This window comes from Bos indicus x Bos taurus, chromosome 17 (genome assembly GCF_003369695.1).
Source record: "Bos indicus x Bos taurus breed Angus x Brahman F1 hybrid chromosome 17, Bos_hybrid_MaternalHap_v2.0, whole genome shotgun sequence".
NCBI lineage: Eukaryota > Metazoa > Chordata > Mammalia > Artiodactyla > Bovidae > Bos > Bos indicus x Bos taurus.
Window position 1 is genome coordinate 1,171,828 of NC_040092.1, and position 18,287 is coordinate 1,190,114.

The window sequence follows — 18,287 nt, forward strand, 5'->3', positions numbered from 1 at the left end:
AAGTATTTTAACACCGAAAGATAAACAACATTTAGGTCAAAGAAAATGTTTTAATATATAATATGTTCATCTTTATATCAATGCAGTCGTAAAGCATAATATAAACTTTTTTGGAAGAGCCCTCCAAAGCCCCACTGGGGCCCTGCCCACCTGACCTCCAGGTGGGCACACGGCCTGTGTCTGGCCCAGGAACTAAGATTCACTAACAGGAGTCTGGAGAACTAAGAGTTGGTCGGTTTGGAAGGACAGAGACTGGGTAGGGGGTGGATCTAGAAGGCAGTGGGCATCTGGGCAGAGAAGGCAGGGTGGGGCCCTTCTCCTCAGGCCTTCCTAGATCCTGCAGCCCGACCCCGCCTGCAGGTCAGCATGGTGACCCCAGCAAGGCCTGTGGTTAAGTGCTTATGACCTGTGACCTTCAAGTTGTTCCTTAGCTGTCCCATATCCAGTTTCCATATCAGGAAAAAGGGGATCAATAGGTGCCAACCTACCTTCCAGGGCTGTTGTGAGACCCTGCCTCAGTGTTTCCCAAAGTGTACCCAGAACAAGTGTGAACTGAAGTTTGAGGACCGCTGTGTGGGTGAGGGGCTCTTGGGACAGCTGACATCCCACGGGCCCTCCCGGGCGGGCCCCCACGAGACCCCTCAGAGCACTGATGCCCCGAGGCCAGCACCAGGAGGTGGCGGGGAAGGCATGCCGCCTGGCTGGGAGTGTGCCTCCTCCAGTGGGCACCGGGCCAACCCCACGCCCAGGAGCTGACCAGCCCTGTGGCTAGTGTCAGCTCCTCCCGCCCAGTTCCCGCCCACCTCAGCTCCAGCCCCGGCTCTACCCTTGGGAAAGGAGCCTCCCACGTGGCCTGGCCCACCCTGCCGGAGTTCCAGCCTCCCGGGCGAACCTACGACCCAGGTAGCGGTCCGTGTCTGGGCACCACAGCTCCAACCTGCCCCGCGTGCAGGCTTGCGGAGGCGTTTCACGGGGGCCCCTCAGGCGGAGGCCTGGCAGGGGGCAAAGTCCCAAGGTGAGCTGTGGTGGGCTGAGGGGGCGCCCTCAGGTGGAGTGGGCACGGGAAGCGGGCAGGTGCCCTGTGTCCTGCAGGTGGTGTGGCCCCTGACCCTGCCGTCTGCTGCCGCCCACCTCTGCCTGAGGGGACACCTGTTTGAGAACTGGAAGGGGAACAGGCCTGGGGGTGCCAGGGTCACATGCGGGCCCCCACACGCAGACCCACGCAGTGGGCAGTGGGTGGAGTGAGGGCCAACACCCAGGGAGGCGTCCCCCTAGCCTAGGACAGCTGGGCGCGGGCAGCAGGAGCATCTTGCTTCCCCGGCGCCCAGGCACCCTGACATGTACACACCGTGCCCCATCTCACACGCGTGCAGCGTGGCGGGTGCCCTGGACTGGGTCTGCTCCTGGTTCTGTGCGCAGTGGCCCCCCTGCAGGACTCAGGAGGTGGGCACTCAGGGGCATGTGCGGGACAGGGGAGAGGCGAGGAGATGGGCACAGCCCTCCGACAGCAGGCGATTGTGAGGAGCCGCTGGCTCTGCAGAAGACACCGCGTTTAATGATCCCCGGGGCCCGGAGGCCGCGGCACGGAGCCTGCTGGCCATCACACGAAGTAGGCGGCCAGAGCTGACATCTTGTCCTTGGGCCGGCGCGGACCCGGCTTCCCCGCCGGCCTCCGGCCCCGGCCCCGGCCCCGGCCCTGCCTCCGCCCAGGCCCGCGGTGCATGGGGTGGCAGGAGGCTGCGTGCTTCAGCTCCACCAGCTCCTGGAAGACCGGGTCGCAGAAGACGCAGCCCGTGTGCTGCGTGCCGTCGCCCGGCAGCGGGGACTTGGCCTTGTTGAAGTCCACGTCCAGCAGGGCTGCCTCGCAGGCGGCGCACGTCTCGGCGGACACGCGCACGCGGTGGGCGTTCTCGAAGCAGCGGGCCACCACGTTGCACCTGTTGCAGGCCACGCGCCACTTGGGGCCGGAGGTGGGGTCGAGCACCAGCACGCCGCTCTCGCACTCCACGCACTGGCCGATGCCCAGCATGCTGAGCGAGTGCTGGCAGCTGGGGTGCGTGCACTCGTTGCAGCCCGTGCCTGTGGGGAGGGCCGCGTGAGGCACACACACCGGCCCCACCCCTGCGGAGCCCCTCCTCTCACCCCGCGCACGCGCCCTGGGCTCTGCTTCTCTAGGGCTTCCTCGACCCTCACGTCTCCCCCGCCCCCATCCCCCCACCCCAGGCAGCCCCCGGTCGGGTCCACCCTCCTTTATCTCGCTTCCTGGGGCCCAGGTGGGGCCACTGGCCACCCTGGAAGCCGCTGGAGGCAGGGACAGGTCTCCCTGAGAAGGGTGGGGACTAGGGGTTCCCCCTTGCGGGTGGGGGGGCCCCTGCCGGAGTCCAGGGTGGCGCGGGCGGGCCGGGCTCACCCTTCTTCATGTCCCGGAAGGGCGGGTGGTTGGAGCAGTAGGGGCACAGCGGGTAGCTCTTGCCCCTGGAGCCCGACGACCACAGGACCAGCTCGAAGTCGTCCAGCGGGCACCGCAGCTCCTTGTAGAGCTTGATGGTGCCGTTCTGGGGCAGCGTGTAGGTCTCGTCGCAGTGCGAGCAGTGCAGGCGGCTCGGCTTGGCCTGCGCAGGGTCGGGGGCAGGGGTCACGGGGTTGCTGGGGCCTCCTGACCCGCCCGCCCACCCTCTGTCTCCCCAGGACACTCGCGGGTGGTGGGCAGTGTGTAGTGCTGCCAGGACCTCTCAGGATCCCTATGACCAAGTCTCAGGGTGCTCACTGCTGCACGCGCACAAAGGCGCTGCTCAGACCCCAGTGTGCGTGCGTTCCCTTGACAGCGAAGAACGCGAGGTCAGGAGAGCGTGGGCGGCACATGGTTCAGGGACCCCACGGCTCACGCCCTGCTGGATCTGAGGGCAGCGCTGGGTGTCTGCTGGAGAAGCTGCCCGGGCCTCGCAGTCACTCCACGTGAAGGCTGCTGGAGCGAGGCCGCGGGGAGGCGAGACTGCCTGGCGTGCACACGCGCCCTCCTACCTGGATGTACTTCATGAACCGGTGGCACTTCCCGCAGCGGGAGAGGGGCTTGCCCGTGGCCGCCAGGGGCGAGAAGGACACCTCCATCAGTTCATCCATGCCTGCAAGCCAGCGGGGCAGGAGTCACAGCCCAGCCCCGGCCGCCACCTCCCCACAGCTGGCTTACTGGGCAGGCAGCCCCTGGCGGTAGGTGACGGCACGGCGAGGGCAGCCCCGTTTGTGAGACGAGCCGTGTGCACCGAGGGCTGTCACCACGCTCGCCTTGGGGTCCCGACAGCCCCCTGGAGCCAGGGCCTGGGAGCGGGTCTCCCCGAGGGGGATGACAGCCCTGAGGCGGGTCCCTCGGCTGAGGGGCAGGGAAGGGGCACGCTCACCCGCGATGGAGTCCACGAAGTAGTGGAACTTCCTCTTGAAGACGTCCAGGGTGTGGCCCAGGACTTGGCGGAAGTCGGCTCTGCCCTGTGCGATCAGGTTCAGCTGCTTCTCCACGGCGCTGCGGATGGTGGGCAGCACCAGCTCGGCATCTGCGGGCGGGCGGGGGCGCTGTGAGCACCTCGCACCGCGCGCAGGAGTAGGGCTCCCACCTGTGATCTCCCCAGGAGCCCTGCGAGGGGGACCAGGGCACCCAGTCACAGGGTGCTGTCACCGGACGGACTGTCGGGCTGAGCTCCCTGCTGTCTCCCACGGCCCCTGGGGACCTCTCAGGGCAGATACACGGTCCAGCACTAAGGACCCCAGGGCCGGCCAGGAGCCAGTCTGCAGGAATCCAGGCCCCCGCTCTCAGACCCCAGCACTTCCAGGAGACCATCAGCCCAGCCGGGGCAGGCCCTGGGATGGAAGGCATGGCCGGGGTGGGCCCTGCAGTGGGGGCGTGGCCTGCAGTGGGAGGCATGATTGGGGGCAGACTCGGGGTGGGAGGCGTGGCCGGGTGCGGGGCCCTGGGCGTGGCCTGAGGTGGGGGCGGGGGCGGGGCTCACCGATCTTGTAGTAGCCATGCACCAGGACGATGCCCAGGTTGGTGGGCTTGAGCCGGCGCCCGCTCTCCACGATCACGTAGTTGCGCTGGCAGATGTTGTTGATGTGCACGGGGATGCTGGCGTCCGTCCCTGGGCACAGCATGGACTCGGCTCTCCCTCTGCCCGCGCTGCGAAGCCGGCTTCTCAGCCCCGCGCCCCAGAGCGGCTCGCAGGCCTGCCCCGGACTGTCCCGCGGACCCGACGCGGAGGCTCCGGGTGGCTCAGAGGTGAAGGAGCTCGGCCGTCCGCCCCTCGCGTCTGATGAATGTGACCTCCCGAGCCTCTCCCCACCCCGCCCCGCAGCACACGAACAGTTCCAGAAACAGGGCCCTGACCCACGCACACAGAGCTCCGCTGCCAAGTGGGTCTCCAGCACCTGGCAGACCCGCCAGCTACGTGGCCTCGGGGCCCCTCCTGATCGGCCCCAAGGACACGTGTAACTGCGGAATGGCCTGGCTGTCCCACAACCGTCCAGAGCCTATCAGCCTCTAGGGGCCTGGTTCACCAGAGCCAAGCCTCAGGGAAAGGCAGGGCCCCTCCTGGGGCACGGGGCTGGCTCCAGGGGTGTGAGGACTCGAGTCACAGCCCTGGGCCTGGGGTCTGGGCGAGACCCCTCACCCATGCAGCAGTGGCCACACAAGCTCCTGAGGATGCCGCCCCCACGTGGAGCTTCCAGCCCCAGGGAAAGTGCTGTGGGGCCTTGGCCTTCCTGTTGTCCATGGACTTGACCTGAGCTTTATGTCCTCCCTGCGGGTGAGTCAGTGGCTCCCTTGGCCAACGCTCAGCCCTGGAGATGGAGGTAGCGCCAAGGACACATCTCTAGCCCCAAGGCCAGGTCCGGAGGTGGAGGCCTCAGCCAGGGTCCCCCAGCTGCCCTGCCCTGCCCTGCTCGGCGGGCCACAGTGGGCCCCAGGCGGGGTGGGGGCCCCAGGCGGGACCCACCGATGCCGTGCTTCTCCATGAGGGTGATGAGCTCAGCCTCGGTCAGGTAGTCCGGCGGGCTCGTCTGCTTCTCCAGCAGCTTGACCTCGGCCACGGCCAGGGTGTCGCCCTTCTGGCAGGTGGGCAGGCTCTCCTCCAGGGGCACGCTCTGCCAGGGCATGATCTCCGTGAAGCCTGCAGAGACACCGGCCCTCAGGACACTCACCACGTATCTGCGGAGGGGGAGCCGCCCCCCCGCCGCCCCTACCTGGGGAGATGACGGCCTTGCCCGTGCAGGTGAAGCGCTCGGGCCCGATCCGGAAGGAGACGCTGCTCTGCAGGTACCTGCAGTCGTGGCTGACGGTGGCGATGAAGTGCCGGGTGATGTATTCGTACAGCCGCCAAGCCTCGCCCCCTGCCACGGGCGCGGCCGCTCAGCGCCAGGCTCCAGCTCCAGGCAGCCCCGTGCTCCCGCTACGGCACTGGGGCCCCTGCGCCCAGCCCCTGGAGGTGGGGGACTCCAGGCCTCCCCGCGGTGGAGCCCGCCGCCCTGCCCCGCCTGGCCTTCTGCCCCAGGGCCTCCCGAGGCAGCGCCTGCCCCCGTCACACCCCCACCACCACCGCACTCCTGTCACGGCCCGGCGATGGAGCACAGCTTTCAGATGGCCCCACGCTGCCATGGGGCCTGACCCTGCAGAGATCGGGTCACCAGCGCGCCTCACCCTGCTCTCTTGTGAAGCTCGATGCACGTGTGCGTGCGTGTGTGCCAGGGGGTGTGACCACCTGGGGGTGCCCCCTATACCTAACTCGGCCTCCGTGGCAGACTTCATGGGGGTGATGGGGGGATGGTCGCCAGCATCATGGCCTTTCCGTGGGCGGTTGATACCTTCTGCTAAGAGCCGCTTCACCTGTGGGGGCAGCCGGGATGGAGCAGGGTGTCAGCCCAGCATGGCCCCCAGCCCTTGCAGGGAGCACGGCTGCCCGCCCTGGCCTAGCATGGCTCACCGTGTCAGCCCAGTAGGGGTGGTTGGCCTGCTGCCGCAGAGGCCCCTTCAGGTCGAAGCTCTCGGGGTAGTGGGTGGTCTCGGTGCGCGGGTAGCTGATGTAGCCCTGCGTGTAGAGCCGCTCGGCGGTCTGCATGGCGTGCTGCGGGCCCATTCCTGTCAGAGACGCAGGCTCAGCGCCCAGACACCGGGTGCCCCAGGCTAGACTCTCAGGCTCCTGGGAGGCTGCTGCCCTCGTCCGCAGGCCCAGCCCAAGGCTGAGCTTCCCCAGCAGGGAGGGCGCAGATGACCAGCATGGCCCTCGAAACACGGCCGGCCCCTTGCCTGCTGGCAACCATCCCTTCCTACCCGCCAGGCAGCCTGTGCTTCCAAGTCATGAGACCCTGAGAGAGGAGTAGTACCCGCACTCACCCAGGGCTGAGCTGGCCACACGCAGCATCTCCACGGTGTTCAGGGCCAGCGGCCGCTGCTTGGCCTTCTCCTTCCTGCTTGTGGCCTCCACCTGGGGACGGGCGGGGTCAGGGCAGGGCGGGCAAGTGCCGGGGCAGGTGCAAAAGGAGTCGCTGAGGGTGTGACTCTCATTCGTCCTCTGGGCTTCTCTAACTCCCTTTACAGCGGCCTCGCGACTCGAATGAACGGTTGTTCAGGCCCAAGAAAGGAAAACAAACAGGAATTCTAGAGACTATCTTTCAGGAGAGAAACCCTGGAGGAGGAGAGGAGTCAGGAGAAGGGGCTGCACGTTGGCGGCCCGACGGGAGCCAGCATCTCCGTCTGTGGGGAAGGCGGGGGTCCTGGGGTGAGGGCCCATCGCAGGGGCAGCTGCTGCTCCTCATGGTGCCCGCAAGTGTAGCTACACCTTCTGCTTGGTCAGGAAAAGCAAAGTCGGAACTTTTTCTATGAAATCTCGTAACTTTTAACTGTGGGTCACCAGGAGGAACTTCAGTGAACAGCTCCCACTTGCGGAAAAGCAAGGTGAGCAATCAGCTCAGCCTCTGGGCTGAACGGCTGTTGAAGAGATGACCGTCCTGCCTACGGCAGAAGTGATCCAGGCTTCTCAGCCGCCACGCTCACCCCTGCCAACCCCGTGTGAACCTAGCGAGGGCCACACCCCGAGCTCTGGACAGACAGACGCAGCAGTGGAGGCTGCGATCACAATGGGGAGGCCCAGACGTGGTGGCCATCACAGGCAGAAGTGCAGGGCAGCTTTAGAAGCAGCTCCGGTGCCTGAGTCGACTGCACTGGGCAAGAAGGACCCAGGAAGGCATGACTGCAGGCACGAGCCACCACGGCCTCGGACCTGCCAGTCCCGCGTGGCCAGCCCCCTGCCACATGGCATCAACCTCTTCCTACCAGCCACGCGGCCATACTTGCAACTCCTGAGACCCGAGTGAGAAGCGTGGCAGGTGAGGCCAGGAGAGCCGAGGCCCAGAGCGGCCGCGCTGGCTGTGGGCCCTGGGCGGGCTCTAGAAGGGCACAGAGGCCTCTGGCTGGATATGCCACCGAGGGCAGACATCGGGGTGGAAGCCCCTGAGCAAGCGGGCGCCCGCAGGGCACGTTCACGGGTCAGGCCAAGCAGCTGTGTGGCGGCCACGGCCTGGGGGGCCAGGGCAGGACCGTGGTGGGGGGCGTGCGTGGGAGCAACCAGCCTTCTCTCTAAAAGGTGTCTGTGTTCCAGAGAGACAGAGGGAACCCTGCGCCCTGGTCAGCAGAGGCCTCCGTGGCTCCCAGCAGCCCACCTGGGCCTCCTTCTCGAGCTTGGTCATGTTCAGGAACATCTGTGCGATCTCCCGGTCGAACACGCGCACACGGTCCCAGTCCAGGAGGAGGGAGCGGTCCTTATCAACATCCACCTGCAGGAGGGGGCAGGAGCAGAGGCAGGGGCGGTCCCCACCCGGCCTGGCTGGAAGGGCTCATGGCCAGAGCTGTGCAGGGGCGCAGCCCAGCCCCTCCCTGAGCACAGGCTGCTCTGGCAGAAGCCTCCTGCTGAGACGAGGGAGGCAGTCTCAGGACAGGAGCCCAGCGCCAAGGCTGACGTCCACAGGGGCGTCGCAGCCCCACCCCCTCAGGGGACCCCAGGCCCGCGTGGACTGCAGCAGCCCCATGTCATACTCAGACCTTACGAGAACCTTCCGTCTATTTTACTAGGAAAACGTGTTCCAAGGCTTTTTAGGAGCTGGAAGGCCAGTGACCCATGGCCCTCAGTCCAGTCCCTGGACCCGACTGCCCCAGCCGCGACCTGACCCTGTGTTAGACAGCCCTCTCCTGGGCCCACGGCGCGACAGCGGCCCACATCCGTGCCCTGGGCCTGGGGACCACGATGACAGTGGAGGTGCTCAGATGCTACACCCAAGCCCAGCAAGTCCCAGTGTGAACGGGAAAAGGCCGCGGACCTTGGCCTGTAGCACCCAGTAGGTCTCTGGCTTGAAGGACTGGATCTTGTCATGCCTCTCCACGCAGAACCCCAGCGTGGGCGTCTGGCACGGCCCGAAGGAGATGAGCGAGCTGTCCAGGTTGCCGTATTTCCCCTGGAAGTATTTAGTCTGGAACCTGTGAAGGGGGTCAGGGAAACGAGGACACTTTGGTCAGGCACCCACTCGCGCTTCGGCAAGACAACTGTCTCAGGGACTGAGACGGCGGACGGTCTCCCGTCTCTGGTCGGGCCTGGGGGGGGCAGGGGGCACCTCGTGAAGGCGCAGCCGATGCGGAGGTCCAGCTCCTGCCGCGCGTCCACCGAGAGCGCCTCGTTGTGGTCGGGCTCACCCAGGCGGGCCATGGCAGCGCAGATGTCTGTGTCCGTGATGGAGCTGAAGCGCGCCCGGAACACTGTCTGCTCGCCGCTGCGGGCCTGGTTCATGACGGGCAGCACCGCGTCCAGCACCTGGGGGGCCCGGCGGTGACGCCCACGGCTAGCCCAGGCACCCGCCCCACACGCTCCCACCGGCCGGCCACCTCCCTGCCTTCTGCAGCCTTGGTGTCCGCAGGCCTCCGGCCACCGCGCTCCCTTGCCCTCCGTGCTCACACCCTCTCCTCACAGCGGCTTCCACCCTCCATCAGGAGGTGCTACTGCCCAGGACACAAGAGATCCCGGCCGCTATGCCCACCTTCTCAAGGGGAGCATGGGGAGGGGGGCGGCATCTGGGAGACCCTCCAGCAATAGGAGGAAAGAGAGACGGGAGAGAAAGCAAGGCAGCAGGCGGGTAGCAGCAGCAGCTCCAGGTCACAGCCCGGCGGGCCTAGGGTCCCGGAGCCCAGACTTGCTCAGAGTCTGCGGGCCACGCAGCTTCCTCACAGGGGACGACAGTGTCCACCCCACACGGAGGGCCCAGGGGAGGCGCAGGGGCAGGGCCAGGAGAGGGCCCCGAGCACCAGCGGGGTCACAGCCCGAGGGGCTCCTGCAGAGGGAGGCCTGGGAGTGGCACCCGCCCTGGGGGTGGCAGACGTGGGGCAGGCATCATGGTGGAGCACAGAGCTGGCAGGGGTGGGGAGAGGGGCGAAGGGGTATGACAGGGCACTCAGCCGCCAAGGCAGAAGTCCCGGCACGGGCCCGGGCCCGACGCTCAGAACCCACGCTCCGCTCCGGGCAGCCCTCCGCCAGGGAAATCCTGCCCCAGCACTTCCTCACAAGCTGCCCGCTGGCGATGGGACGCTCCTGCCCCAGGCAGAGCCCCTGTACCATCAGCATCCACGGGATCTCCAGAGCTGGGGCCCTGGCCCCCATCGCGGCAGCCCGCGGGGTGCAGGCCGGCCGGCTGCGCGGGCCCCAGCCCCTCACCTCGAAGCAGATGTTCTCGCCCTCCTTGTCGCAGTCCAGCCACAGCACGATGCAGTCGCAGCCCCTGCCCTCCACCTGTACAGAGACACGGGGTGTGCACTGCCCGGCCCACCCGTCGCTGCCTGGCACAGAGTGTGCAGCCCCAAGCCCCCCAGACTGCCCTCAAGAGGCCTGGAGCCCAGGGCAGTAGTCACCAAGTGGAGTCACTGGCCGGCTTGGCCTCTCAGCAAAGAGTGTAGTTCAGAACTGCTAGTTTTTAGACCAAAAAACACAATAAACGCCATGAGAGCTTAATCCCCAAAACTGAATCAAAAAAAAAAAAATACTGAACTGGAATGACTAAACATTAAGGCCGTTGTCTTAGATGGTGAGATTACAGAGACATTTGTTTCTTCCTCCTTACTCGTCTTTTCTAACTTTTATCATGGTTTTGAGTTATTTTTATCATTCTTCATTTCTTAGTTTCCTCTTTTTATTTTTGCTCCTGGCTGCACTGGGGCCTCGCTGCTGTGCGTGGCTTTCTCTTGTTGTGGCGAGGGGGCCGCTGTCTCGTCACGGCGTGGTACGAAGCCCCGGCTCTGGAGCGCTGGCACAGCACTCAGGGCACTTGGGCTCAGTTATACCGCAGCACGTGGGGTCCTCCCGGACCAGGGATCGAACCCGCGTCCCCCGCACTGGCAGGCGGATTCTCAACCCCGGACTCCCAGGGAAGTCCCTGTGTTTACTTCTGCTTTAGAATCCGCCACCACCAAACCATTTTAAAAGCAGGAGGCTGGTCTGGGGGCTGGGTGACCGGGGTGCCCGGGCCATGACGGGAGGCGGGGCCCGGGAGCCGCAGACGCACCTGCAGGAACTTCACCATGTTCAGCTTGGGGTTGGCCTCCTTCTTCTCTGTCGGGGCCTGGCTAAACAGCTCGGCGGGGTCCACCTTATCCCACTTGTTGTACTTTCCTGCGGCACAGCGGGACATCAGGTCACACGTCACACCTACAGGGCCCGCGACGCCTGGATGGGGAGGCTCGGAGCAGGGCCTCCCTTGCTCAGGAGCTGGCCAGCTCTGGGCAGGCCGGCGGCGGGGGCGCCGCTCCTGGCGGGCTGACCGCGCAGGTAAGAGTCACGCCGCTCATCCCGTCTCCTCCTCCGGCCACTGTCTGCACCCTCTCCCCGCCCAGCGCTTGGCCGGCCCTGACAAGTGCTCAGCGGATCCCGGGGGGACCTCAGTGTCCTCAGGCCCCTTGTCCCGTGCACTGCCCCCCGCTTCTCTACTTGAGGCTCGGGGTGCAGGAGGCCTGGACGATCCTGGCAGGCGACGGCTCTGTCCTCAGCCCCTCCACAGTGAGGACTAGACAAGCAGCGAGGCCCAGAGTCCCAGTCGGACCCACAGCAACCGCGGCCCTGGAGCCAGCCCACGGGTCACCGGCGCTGGACTTCCGATGCCAACCGCCAAGTGACCGAAGACAATGGGCACCCCTGGCAGGCGGCGGCCTGTGCCAGAACACCCGCACGGGCCAGGCTCCCGCTCAGATGCGGGCCACCGCCTCCACGAGGGCCACTGCTGGGGCGGGGACTGCAGGGCAGCCCCCCACAGCCTGCTGGCCTCAGACTCACCGGTTCTGGACAAACCTCTCTGCCCCGAGCCCACCCCGGGCTTCCTCCGGCCGCGGCGGCGCGGGGCGGGGCTCCTCGGTGGAATGGGCGTGGGTGGCGGCGGCACTCACCCAGGAAGTCCAGCGTCATCACGTGGCCGCAGACGGACGTCATCTTGAAGCGGGCCGGCTGCCCCTCGAAGGCCCCGCTGTACTCGTGCACCGAGCAGGTCCCGTTCAGCCCTTTGCGCGAGGACATGCTGCCTGCGGAGGGGCACAGGCAGGCCAGGCCTGACGCAGCTTCCCCGAGGCTGGGCCGCCCCACAGTGCTCGGAGACCGCTCGAGGGCTGTTCTCCACACTTCTGTGTTCACTCTGGAATTTGAGTCCTGCCTCTTTCAGACCCTCCCCAGAAATGCCCCAGACACTCCCTGACTGTCGACCCCAGGGTGGCCTCCTGACTCCACGGAGGGTCCCTGGTCTCTCTCGGCCTCTGGGGACCAGGCACGTCCGAGTCTCCCCTCCCCTCCAGACCACAACTTCTCGGCCTGCTGCTCCGGGGTCTCCTCTTCCCTTAGCCGCTGGACCAACGGGAGGTCAAGGCAGACACCTGCCATCTCTGGGTCTGCAGCACCCAAGTGCCCAGGGCCAGGCTGGGGCGAGGGCAGGCGTTATCGCTTCCCGGTGCCCTGAGGCTACAGCTCAGCCTCGTGGTGCTCTCGAGTAGCATGAGGGGCGTGCGTGTGGCTGGGTGTCCGTGGGGCAGTGGTGCTGACGCCCAGGCATGGCCTTGGCAGACCAGGCTGGGGCCAGGGGCCTCCCAGTGGGCTTCCTGCCCAAGTCAGCAGGGCTGGCTTCTGCCGTTAGAGCAGCCACGCTGCCTGCTCGTTGCTCCTGCAGCGGCCTGCGTGCCGCAGGCCCCGAGTCGTGCCTGGGGGAGACCCGGCTCACACTGAGTGCGGAGGAAACTGCACCCCACACGGACCAAGTGACTCAGGAGCTGAGGGCTCCATCCATGCCCGCTGTTCCCGAACAGACTCGACTCCAGGGGCCTGGGGCCGCTTCGCAAGAAGGCAGGCCCAACCGGGGAGGCAGGAAGGCTCACGCTCCCAGACCAAAGCCGTCGGACGCTGGAGAGGCCCTCCCACCTCGAGAGAGGATCCTGGCGATGGACTGGGCCAAGGACGGCTTCTCGGCCACCATGAGCACGGTCTTCATCTTGCCTCGGGCTGCCAGCGCCCCGCCTCACTCCGCTCTCGAGAAACGGCTCAGACACCGCGTGGGAGCAGCGTCACCCGAACTCCTGAGATGAAAGACAGGCGAACCACAGCGAGGCTTCCGGCACAACCTGCCACTCTGAGCGGTCGAACACACCGGAGGTGAGAAAGAGGAGCCTGGGGAGACCTGAGGGCGTCTCAGACAACCGCCCGGAGCAACCGAACCGGCCGGCGAGGGTTTCCTGTCAGAGAAGCTGAGGTGGCCCCACGACCCCAGGCTGATTTTGACCCCAAATTTGCTCTAGGAAGCCTGAGGCGGGCGGAGGGGGGCTTTGGGCCTGACCCCCTCCAGTGGAGCTGTCTCTTACCCCCGGGGCCAGGAGTGGCATCTCCACCTTGGCTGAGCTTCAGGGTGCCCTGAGCGGCTTAGCCAGGGGATACAGCCCCCAGCAGCGCTCACCTGGCCCTTCCCAACAGGCTCTGACCGACCTCCCCTCCTGCCCTGCCCCACATCTGCAAGCCGGGCGTGAGCCAGTTAACTGGAACGCTGCGGTCTAAAGCAGGAACTACACAGCCCCGAGGATTTCCCACCTTGGTGACTGACTCAAACATCTAGGCAGTCAGGAAAGGAGCCTTTCTAAGCTCCTCCTCTGTAGGCGGTGCTAAGGCTGTAAACACCACTTCGTTGAATCTTTAATGAGCAATTCTACACAGCCTTCCCGGGTGGCTCAGCTGGTAAAGAATCCGCCCACAATGCGGGAGACCTAGGCTCGATCCCTGGGTTGGGAAGATCCCCTGGAGAAGGAAAAGGCTACCCGCTCCAGTATTCTGGCCTGGAGAATTCCATAGACTGTCTAGTCCAGGGGGTCTCAAAGAGTCGGACACGACAGAGCGACTTTCACTTTTCACTTTCACTGTCACTACGAGACCTTCACTGGAATTCTTTAAACTGTGAGCAGACTGAGGTTGCGCTCATCTCACACGCGAGTAAAGTCACGCTCAAACTACCGCACAATTGCACTCATCACACGCGAGTAAAGTCACGCTCAAACTACCGCACAATTGCACTCATCACACGCGAGTAAAGTCACGCTCAAACTACCACACAATTGCACTCATCTCACACGCGAGTAAAGTCACGCTCAAACTACCGCACAATTGCACTCATCTCACACGCGAGTAAAGTCATGCTCAAACTACCGCACAATTGCACTCATCTCACACGCGAGTAAAGTCACACTCAAACTACCGCACAATTGCACTCATCTCACACGCGAGTAAAGTCACGCTCAAACTACTGCACAATTGCACTCATCTCACACGCTGGTAAAGTCATGCTCAAACTACCGCACAATTGCACTCATCTCACACGCTAGTGAAGTCATGCTCAAATTCTCCAGCCAGGCTTCAGCAATACGTGAACCGTGAACTTCCAGATGTTCAAGCTGGTTTTAGGAAAGGCAGAGGAACCAGAGATCAAATTGCCAACATCCACTGGATCACTGAGAAAGCAAGAGAGTTCCAGAAAAACATCTACTTCTGCTTTATTGACTATGCCAAAGCCTTTGACTGTGTGGCTCACAATAAACCGCAAAATTCTGAATGAGATGGGAATACTAGACCACCTGACCTGCCTCTTGAGAAACCTATATGCAGGTCAGGAAGCAACAGTTTGAACTGGACATGGAACAACAGATTGGTTCCAAATAGGAAAAGGAGTACGTCAAGGCTGTATATTGTCACCCTGCTTATTTAACTTATATGCAGAGTCCATCAGGAGAAACGCCGGGCTGGAAGAAGCACAAGCTGAAATCAAGATTGCTGGGAGAAATATCAATAACCTCAGATCTGCAGATACCACCACCTTTATGGCAGAAAGTGAAGAACTGAAGAGCCTCTTGATGAAAGTGAAAGAGGAGAGTGAAAAAGTTGGCTTAAAGCTATTCAGAAAACTAAGATCATGGCATCCGGTCCCATCACTTCATGGCAAATAGACGGGGAAATAGTGGAAACACTGGCTGACTTTATTTTTGGGGGCTCCAAAATCACTGCAGATGGTGATTACAGCCATGAAATTAAAAGACGCTTACTCCTTGGAAGGAAAGTTATGACTAACCTAGACAGCATATAAAAAGCAGAGACGTTACTTTGCCAACAAAGGTCCGTCTCATCAAGGCTATGGTTTTTCCAGTAGTCATGTATGGATGTGAGAATTGGGACTATAAAGAAAGCTGACCACCAAAGAATTGATGCTTTTGAACTGTGGTGTTGAAGAAGACTCTTGAGAGTCCCTTAGACTGCAAGGAGATCCAACCAGTGCATCCTAAAGGGGATCAGTCCTGAGTGTTCACTGGAAGGACTAACGTTGAAGCTGAAACTCCAATACTTTGGCCACCTGATGCAAAGAGCTGACTCACTGGAAAAGACCCTGATGCTGGCAAAGACTGAAGGCAGGAGGAGAAGGGGACGACAAAGGAGGAGATGGTTGGATGGCATCAAGGGTCGCAAAGTCGGACACGACTGAGCGACTGAACTGAACTGATCTGAACTGAGACTGAGGTTCAGAACAGCTGAGACGAGTGTCAGACCTTTGCCAAGGCTCTCAGGACCCCCGGCTCGCTGACCACCAAGCCCACGCTGGGCTGACTCCTCACGTTCCCTTCTGAGCGTCAGCGAAGCCAGACGAGGCTGCCGGGAGAGAGCAGCGCTCAAGATTCCAGCGAATCTGCTCAGCCAAGTGCCTTTCGCCGCCCCCGCCCTCTCGAACACCCCAGGCGCCCTCCGGACGGGACCAGGCCGGGCCGGGCCGGGCTGGGCCGGGGGCGGAGCTTTTCCCGCCCCGCCTCAGTCCCCACCCGCGACGCAGACCCCTCTCGGTGCAGAGGGGCCTCGGCCGCAGCGTCCGCTCCCTCCGGACACTCCCCGAACCCGCCCGCCCGGGAGGAGGCACCGAGACTGCCGAGCCGGCCCGGGACCGACGCCCAGCCGCGGGGCTGGACCCGCGCCCCGCCGCTCACCTGCGTTCCGCCTCCCGCTCCTGGAGGCTCGCCGCCATGTGCTTCCGGGTCCGTCCGCGGACAGCGTGTTCCACTCCTCTGCCCTCCGGCGCCTCACGCCCGCACTTGTGGGTTCCGAGGCTCGAGAGCTCCGGGGCGGATCCACCAGTCGGCCCTAGCACGTGGGGTCACATGGGTTCCCCCCAAAACCTTCCATCTCACTCTTCCCCCGCCGCGGGGAGGCAATAATGACAATTACCTACAAAGAGGAAAACTGGATGATAAGCATGAAGACGTATCTACGGTTAATAAACTAAAAACTACCGATGTGTGTATCGCAGGCTTCTTTGAATGCTATAAACGTTGTGGAATGCGTGGATGAGCTAATGTAAAACCTATCTGGAAAATAGATTGGAAAATAAAAATAACCTTTTGTGTCAGAGTAATGGTTTTATAGGAGATTTAAAATCATTTCCGTGGCTTTATTTTAATATCTTTCTTTAAGGAGAATGTTTAAATTTTATTTATTTCTGGTTGTGCTGTCTTTGCTGTGCAGGGGCTTCTCCAGTTGCTGGGGGAGGGGGTGCTCCTCTTCACTGCCTGGCGCAGGCTGCTCGTCGCAGCGGCCTGTGCAGAGCGCGGGCTCTGGTCACAGCGCAGCCGCTGTGGTGCACCCGCTTTAGTTGCCCTGAAGGAGGAAACAGAACAGGCTCTATCTTGAAAGCAGGACTCCATCTTGGGCCAGACTGTGGACTTTCTGTATGCCCAGTATCTATGGAAACGACAGACCAACTGGGAAACCAGGCCCCCGGAAGGAAGAGCCCCAGAGCTCTCCATGCCTAAAAGAATACCCTAATTATCTGTGTAATGGAATAGAGTCATACATTCTATTCTGCTTATTGGGGTATGGCCCCAGGCCCATTGATAATTGTCCACTGTTAACTACCTAGGCTTAAGGCACATGCTGCTGCTGCTGCTAAGTCGCTTCAGTCGTGTCCAACTCTGTGCGACCCCGTAGACGGCAGCCCACCAGGCTCCCCCGTCCCTGGGATTCTCCAGGCAAGAGCACTGGAATGGGTTGCCATTTCCTTCTCCATAAGGCGCATGATCACGGGTTAACCTTGACTGTATCTTTCTGTTTCCTTTGTTCAGACTAGTTTCAGGGAACCTTATACACTTAGGGTACATAAGGTTTTCACAAAAACTGGTCGGGGTCCTTGGCTAAGAGGAGAGTCTGCCTTGGGCCCGCCGGTGTAATAAACTGCACTCCACTATTTGCATTGTCCTTCTGAGTGAGTTTGTTTCCCGTGGCTACAACAGCCCCAGGGCGTGTGGAACCTTCACACGCCAGGGACCGAACCCATGTCCCCTGTGCTGGCAGGCGAGTTCTTAACCACTGGATCACCAAAGGAGTCCTGCAATGTGATTCTGGCCCCGGCTACGTGGAGTTAGGGGGACTTGCGCAAATTCAGGACACAACCCCACCCCAAAAAAACCCATCCCTCATTTCAGACACCAGCTGCAAACTCGGCTATCTGCAGGCCACCTATATTTCTGACCAAATGGCCACAAGTTTGGGGGGCTGTTCCCCAAACCCCCTCAGGGTGGATGACTGGTAGAAAGCCTCACAGAACTGAAGAAAGCTCCATCCTCACGATTCCAGGTTTGTTGTAAAGGCTACAGACCAGGAGCAGTCAACGGAGAGCTGCACCAGGGCGTGGGGGTCCCAGAGGTAGGCTGCTGTGTCCTCAGGCTGCCTCTCCCTCCTGCATGTCCACAGTCCAGCAGTCTGGGAGGCTCCCCTGAGCCTCGGTGTCCACTGGGGTTTCATTACTCAGGACAGTTCCGGGGACCACTGGCTCTGTGATTGGACTCTGTCTCTAGCCCCTCTCCCCGTCCTGGGAGCTCAGCTCAAAGCTCCCATCTTCCCATTGCTGGGTGGGGCTTTCCTCACGGCCAGCATCCTTCGCAAATCACCCATTGGTATAACCTCAGGGGCCCCCCGAAAAACAAGCGCTGTATTTAGAGGCTGCCTCCCAGGAACCAGGGACGAGGAGCAGCTGATTCTTTACTATACACACCGTGGTCCGCGCACAGCATCTCATTTATGGACCTAAGGACCCAGGGGCAGGACTGGGCCCCCAGGACCACCAAGCTCACAGATGCCTCCTCCCCCGCTCCCTGGCGAGACCCCCGTGAGGACGAGGGGCAGAGGCCTGGGGCAGGGCTGAAGGAGGTAAGGCCACCTCTGCCCCCTCCTGAAAGCCCGCCCAGATGGTTCCTTTTCAGGAGCTGCTAGTCACTCCGGGTTCACTCCAGGGGGACAGGGGCTGGGTCTGGAGGGGGCGTTAGGGGCATGTTAGGGGCATGCGAGGGGATACAGCGGACCCTCACCCAGGTCCCCTACACTTTCTGCAGCACCCAGCAGGTGTTTCCCACCATGAGGACCTGTCCTCTCTTCCCGGTTCACCACACACAGAAGTGTGCACAAGAACCTCAGTCTGTGGGGCTCAGCTTCCTTTGGGGGATGCGGAGGTCACCCCCTTGGGGACTCCATCCTGGCCTCCTGGGCACTGGGCTGTGAGCCCCGGGCAGGTGCTTCCTCCCTAAACACTTCCCCTGGGTTAAGGCAGGAGCCACAAAAGCCAGCACGCGGCCGTTCCCCCCAACCGGCATCGCAAACCCAGGGAAGTTTGGGATGGCCACCGGGAGCCAGGGGTGCCAAGGCCCCACCCCTGGGAGGTGGCGAGGAGGG

The 18,287-nt window shown here is 62.8% G+C and overlaps 1 protein-coding gene across 3 annotated transcripts; it reads right to left on the bottom strand.

Annotated features, from left to right (window-relative positions):
* Window positions 1-30: 30 nt before the first annotated feature.
* TOP3B (DNA topoisomerase III beta) lies at window positions 31-15,641 on the bottom strand. Of its 3 annotated transcripts, none has more exons than XM_027566134.1 (18): window positions 15,554-15,641; window positions 12,468-12,622; window positions 11,453-11,584; window positions 10,579-10,685; window positions 9,735-9,809; window positions 8,644-8,840; window positions 8,353-8,509; window positions 7,699-7,812; window positions 6,374-6,464; window positions 5,964-6,118; window positions 5,761-5,866; window positions 5,227-5,373; window positions 4,980-5,153; window positions 3,999-4,127; window positions 3,396-3,545; window positions 3,022-3,122; window positions 2,411-2,612; window positions 31-2,079 (listed from the first exon to the last, which is right to left on the bottom strand). In XM_027566134.1, exons 2-18 carry the CDS (start codon window positions 12,535-12,537, stop codon window positions 1,601-1,603), a joined length of 2,586 nt encoding a protein of 861 aa, XP_027421935.1. In that variant the 5' UTR covers window positions 12,538-12,622; window positions 15,554-15,641; the 3' UTR covers window positions 31-1,600. The 3 variants fall into 3 exon arrangements, with proteins under 3 accessions (XP_027421935.1, XP_027421934.1, XP_027421933.1); XM_027566133.1 differs by having other exon boundaries at window positions 12,468-12,675; window positions 15,554-15,611; XM_027566132.1 differs by lacking the exon at window positions 15,554-15,641 and having other exon boundaries at window positions 12,468-13,576.
* Window positions 15,642-18,287: the final 2,646 nt, after the last annotated feature.